Raw genomic sequence first — 6104 nt, 5'->3', positions numbered from 1 at the left:
ATGGACCGCGACGGCCTCGCAGATAGTCCCCTGGGCACGGAGACCGTGCCCGCCGCCCGCGACTTGAGCCCAGGCGGGACGGGACTGGGTCCGGCGGGCCCAGGCGGCGGCTCGCGTTCCGGGGGCGGGCGGCCGGCGGCAGCTAACGCGGCGCGGGAGCGCAGCCGCGTGCAGACCCTGCGGCATGCTTTCCTGGAGCTGCAGCGCACGCTGCCGTCGGTGCCACCGGACACCAAGCTCTCCAAGCTGGACGTGCTGCTGCTGGCCACCACCTACATCGCGCACCTCACCCGCAGCCTCCAGGATGACACCGAGGTGCCGGCGGAGCCCGGCCTGGGCGTCCTACGCGGCGACGGCTACCTGCACCCGGTCAAGGTAGGCGGGCTGGGTGCTCAGCGGAGCTGGGGCGGGGAGCAGATGCCCGCGCGCTCTCGCCCTCCTTGGGGTGAGAGGTCCACCCGGGAAGAGGTTACTCCTCGGCGGTTCGCAGGTAGGGAGGGAGGAGGTATACACCGGTGGTTTGGGTAGAGGTCTTGCGCCCCTTATTCGGCAGCCTCCAGTATGTGGCTTCCAAGATGAGAAATTTCTTGGGGCTAGCTTGGTGGAGTGTTTGGTTGGACATCCTCATGATTTTTAATATCAGAGTTACGTTTATAACCTTTGAGAATTTCATAGTGCTTTTCACTTAAATAATTACACTCCAATGTGGTTCTTTTCGGATGTTTGAAAGGTTTTTAACGTTCACAAATTAAATAGAATGATCGAATGATCTGTCCTTAAGGACTCCTAGGAAACTGCTATTGAAAAACTTTGGTTAAAGGTGTTAAGAAAAATTGAAACCGTTCTGCATTCCCATGGAGCAAATTTTCAGTCTTTTAAATAACGGCTAAATATCATGCACCAGACAGTTACCAAGAATGTTAGAAAAACTATAATGTGTTTGTTTATGTAGTTTCCATAATAGGTTGGAATGTATATTGGTGATTTGACCAACTGTTAGATTAAAATTATGTAAGGTACAAAATTAGCTGAGAGATCCTTTTGTATAATGCCTTTAAATTACATGTAGGTGAAATGGTCACACCTTTCATTTTATGTGTTATTTATGATTACAGTTTATATCTAAATTGCAGTATTTAGACTCAGCATTGTCCTTTTCTCGTATTGAAACCCTACTTTGATCTAGTTTTCTGTTCAAAATGCATAATCTTTATATTTTCTAAACCTAAATTTTCAGATTTTTAGTTCTACCATTCTGAGGCATTTTGCCACACACAGACACAAAATTCAAATTTAGGATTTAGAATTAAGTATAATATCAGTTTTAGATAAATTACTGAATAATCATCATTGAACTATGTTAAAACATACCCTCTAAATGTAACTGAACTCACAATTCTGTGATGAGCTTTATCAAAATTCACTTTGTAATATAATCAAGATGGTGGATTAAAACCATTTCAAATACTTAAATATATGAAATAGCATTTATTTATAATTATGATAGATTCTGCCCCATTCACAAGCTCTATAGCATATTCTCAGCTGAAAAGTCATTCATTATTAAGTGGTTTTATGTTACAGTGTGCATTAGTTTGCTATTTAAATATATCTTAATGTTAGACTTCTTTTGACTTGACATTTGCCATATATTCTAAGAAAAGTGGTTTATTTTAATTTTAAATAGATTTTAATACAAAAAGCATCTGTTAAATATCTCTTTTGGGGAGATAGAATTCAGTATAAGAAAGGTGTTTTTCATTTTGGTTTCTTGCAGTGCTTTTTTAAAAAAAAAAATCCAATTTTATTGATTAATCCAAAGTTTACAACTATTGGCTCACAGTATCATCACATAGTTGTGCACTACAATCAATTTTAGAAAACGTTCATTGCTCAAAAAAAAAAGAAATAAAAATTGAAAAGAAAACTCAAAAACATCCCATACTCTTTATCACCCCTATTATTTTTGTTTTGTTTTGTTTGTTAAAAATTTTATTCACACAACATACAATCTATCCTAAATGTACAAGCAATGGTTCTTGGTATAGGCATATAGTTATGTATTCATTACAGTTAATATGAGAAGGTTCTCATTTCTTCCAAAGAAAAAACCTCACACCCCTTTTAACCCCTTATTACTGACATTTAGCGTTGGTATAGTTGCAATGCTTTTTTGAATGAATAATATTAGGAGCCACCATTTTCATTTAACAATGAACTTAACAGTACTTTTTTGGGCTTGATTTGTATACTGTGTTTTTGTAGTCTTATAATTATTTTAAGGGAAATTAAATCTCATTCGTCCTCTGAATCAATTATTTTTACTTTAAAAGACAAGTCTAGAAATAATGATAGAAAGCCAAAATAACCTTTTAAAACTGAAATTGTTGATGGTTGGTCAAATGACTAATCTGCTTTAAAAATAAAATATTTGCCAAGTGCCTACTATGTGCAAAACATGAGTTAGGAGAGCAAATAACAATTATGGATAGAATTCAGCCCATTCCCTATGTGAAAATATATTTGAGAAAAGACAATAATACAGTATTTTAAGGCAGAATGTTGTATGTGTCATAAAAGCCATAACCACTTTCTATGAAAATCCAAGGAAAGAGATTTTATATACATAATTGAAATGGCCTGTAGCATATTATTTTACAGACACTCTCAAAATGTTTAAACATAAAGTCCATTTTTATTTATCTAATGCAAAAGGAATAAAAATATTCTGATTATTTGAACTTTTTGATTACTTGAAAGCTCATCATAAACTGTTTTTTAGTAAAATGTTCTAAAATGACTTTATTTTTCCACCTTACAACATAGTGTTACTTAGTCTTACTCTGATCAAAGATCTTTTCACAAATATTTCAGGGCCATCATATAGAACCATCAGTTTTCAACGGTATTGTTAGCTCATTAGCACTGTGGGGAAATTTACATTAAGTGTATCTGAGTATTTCCAATGAAACTGGAAGGTTTAAGAGACTAGGATCCTGGGGCATAGCCTAAAATAGAGGTTTTTATGCCTTTGTGATGCAGCTGACTCCAGTCAACACCAGTAGCCCAAAGGGCAGTGTTTTTGCAAGAGAACAGGAGTACATTTCAGATGCTTATGTAGGGGGAAAGCACAGATTATTTTTATTAACTGTCTCACCTGTTGAGAATCACTGTTGATTCTATTCATAAACAATACATTAAAAATAAAATAGTGTAATTAATATCACTGAATAGTATATGTGAAAGTCATTAAAATAGGAAATTTTGAATAGTACATATGTCACTACAATTAAAAGTTAAAAAAAAATACAGGGTTTTTATTGTTTGGGGCTCATTTATCTCCTAAAAACAGGCTTACATTTTTAAGGCCTTTTATTTCTGGGTTCAGTTCTGGTTAATTATGTGAATTCCCTAGATTTTTTTTTAAGTTTGATGATGCTCCATTGGCTTTAAATATGCCTTAGGGAAAGTATAGCTCAGGATTGTATTAATCCACACAATGCTGAAACAAATCATTGAGAAGTGAAATGTAAATGAGTCAACTGTTTTTGTTGTTGTTTTTGCAGCATGCTGCCATGTAAAGATTAAACAATATTATATTTACCTTTTAATTTCTATCTCTTAATACTATTTGTGTGTCTACATTAAATTGAGTTTACTAAAATCATCACAAACCATTTTGAAAATCCAAGTTTTGGGAAAGAACAGTTTTATTGTTTGATTAAATCATAAATTGAGGCAAAAATCCACATAAACATTTTTAGATTTGCTCCATTAACTACTTGTGCTCTAGTAAGGACTTAAGGACAGACACCCTCATTTTTCTCCATGCTTGGTTGCATAATTTAGAGACAGTTTCAACAACAGTGCAACCAGGAGCAGAATTTTGAGGAGAGCATTCAGTAGGATTTTTATTTTACTTGGTTTTAGATTTATTTAATTTGCTTTAAGTTCTTATGTTACACTTGTGATTGATCATGAGGTTTTTATGCTTATGAAAATGGAGCAGGGGTTTAAAAGGTTGAGAATCACTGGTTTGTAATATGCTAAATATTCTGCCCTGGAAATTAAGGATTTCTGCCCTATGCTATTAATTATAGCATTGGGTTCTCCAGGATAATGTGGGATAATCTAACCATGTCAGATCCTGAGATATCCAGCCTTCCTAAAACATCTCAGATGACCAGAATGTATAAGAATGCATGTGTGTGTTAAAAAACAATACAAAAACAAACTGAAATGGATTTGTAAAAATAAGCAGCACAGTATCAATCGTAGTACTATCTAATATATCATACAGATTTATTAATCTACATAGCAAGGTTATATAGGAGTTGACCATTTTAAATCCCAAGTAATATAAATTTTATATTTTATCTGTATTTAAAGTATGAATTCCTAGTCAGAATAATCTGAATTTAGGACTCTTAAATGATCTGAATGACATACGAGCAAATTCACTTCCAACATCTGGAGACACAGAACAGAAACTTTCCACATAATATCACACACCTATTTATATTCCTCATGGCTGTGTTTTACATCTGGAATCCAAGTTTAGGTGATGAAAACTGTACTCAAAAGTGTAATGAAGCCTGGTATTACCCCAGCTAAGCTCTAACTCTGCCTTACGCTCTTTATTTCTGCAGAAGAGATCCACTCTCCTGGCTTAATTAGGTATCAGCATTTTAAAAGTTTCCTGGGTGATATAATATGCATCTTGGGTTGAGAACCCAGGGCTCTTATATTCTTTGGCTTCTTACAAACGGTGCCTCTATTGGAATACTGTGGATTATCTGCCGGGCATGTAAGAACACTTCATGGTGCTGTATACCCAATAGCTTGCCTATGAATGTTCATTGATGATGACAGATAGCCACTGTGGAATTTGCTGTGTAGGACCCAGGTGCTGACTTGGGGGAGTTGTGTGTTTTTAGTGTAAAGAGTTATCTTTATATAAAATGTAGTGTTTCTCTGAGTACTCAAAATACCTTAGAACTAAATTTGTTATATGATGACCACCCTCTCACAAAAAAAGAGGTTCATTCTGAAGGTACTACTTTTGTAATGTCTTTCATCATTATACCTATCTGGGAATAAATTCTGTTTCAGAGATCCATCATAAAGATGAATTTAGAAATACTACAGTCAGTAATACAAATGTGATGCTTACCAAAAGGTTAGAGACACATGATGCCACTATTCCCAGATGTTCAATCTGGATACTCTAGCTCTCCCACACCAACACTCTTATAGTCACAGCTACGCAGATTTGTGTGCTAAGCTGGATAAAACATATACATGGTTGTTATGTTTCTTTAATAATTGTAGACACATAATATTTACCAGCCATAACTTTAAAAAATATCTTTAAATTCAGGGGTCTAGTTTTAGGCTTAATCTTCTTTTAGGCTTAGTTTGAAATTAAAACATGCTGGGTGGATACATTTTTTTACACTATATAAACCATATTCATTGTCCATGATTTATTACACTTCTTATATACATGCACACATATTATTTTATACAATTATAAACAAACTTTGGGTATATTTTTACTTTTATTGTTAGCATTAATAAATATTTTTCATGTCGTCCCTTAGACTTCTTAATTATAATTGTACTGGCTATATAATATTGCTTATTGCATTTACATTGGGATATTTGGAATTTTTAGGATTGCAGTCTATGCTATATATGTCATAGATACTAACTTTTGGATTCTCGGGTTTCTTGTTTAAATCTTCTTTTTCAGAAATGGCCCATGAGATCAAGATTATACATCGGTGCTACGGGTCAGTTTCTGAAGCATTCTGTCTCTGGAGAAAAAGCAAATCATGGCAACACTTCAGCAGACTCACAGCCTTAGGCTTTCCCCTGGCAGGGGCTATGAATTACTATGAAATAATTCTATATTTATTACATCAGACATAGCAAACATCATTTTTGAGAGTTTATATATGAACGCATAGTTGGATGTTCATATTTACCTGTCCAATCTAAATACATATGGAATGAATTAACCAGTCTTGTATAAAACATATAGCTTATCTAGTCAGTGTGAGAAACAGTCACTACTATATAGTACAAGAGAAACTATTGGA

The 6104-nt window shown here is 35.2% G+C and overlaps 1 protein-coding gene across 1 annotated transcript; it reads left to right on the top strand.

Moving 5' to 3' along the window:
- TCF24 (transcription factor 24) lies at nucleotides 1-6104 on the top strand. Its single transcript, XM_077163207.1, has 2 exons — nucleotides 1-375; nucleotides 5756-6104. Exons 1-2 carry the CDS (start codon nucleotides 1-3, stop codon nucleotides 5867-5869), a joined length of 489 nt encoding a protein of 162 aa, XP_077019322.1. The 3' UTR covers nucleotides 5870-6104.

Source organism: Tamandua tetradactyla, chromosome 6, assembly GCF_023851605.1.
Source record: "Tamandua tetradactyla isolate mTamTet1 chromosome 6, mTamTet1.pri, whole genome shotgun sequence".
NCBI classification, from domain to species: Eukaryota; Metazoa; Chordata; class Mammalia; order Pilosa; family Myrmecophagidae; genus Tamandua; species Tamandua tetradactyla.
This window is presented reverse-complemented; position numbering and strand designations above follow the sequence as displayed.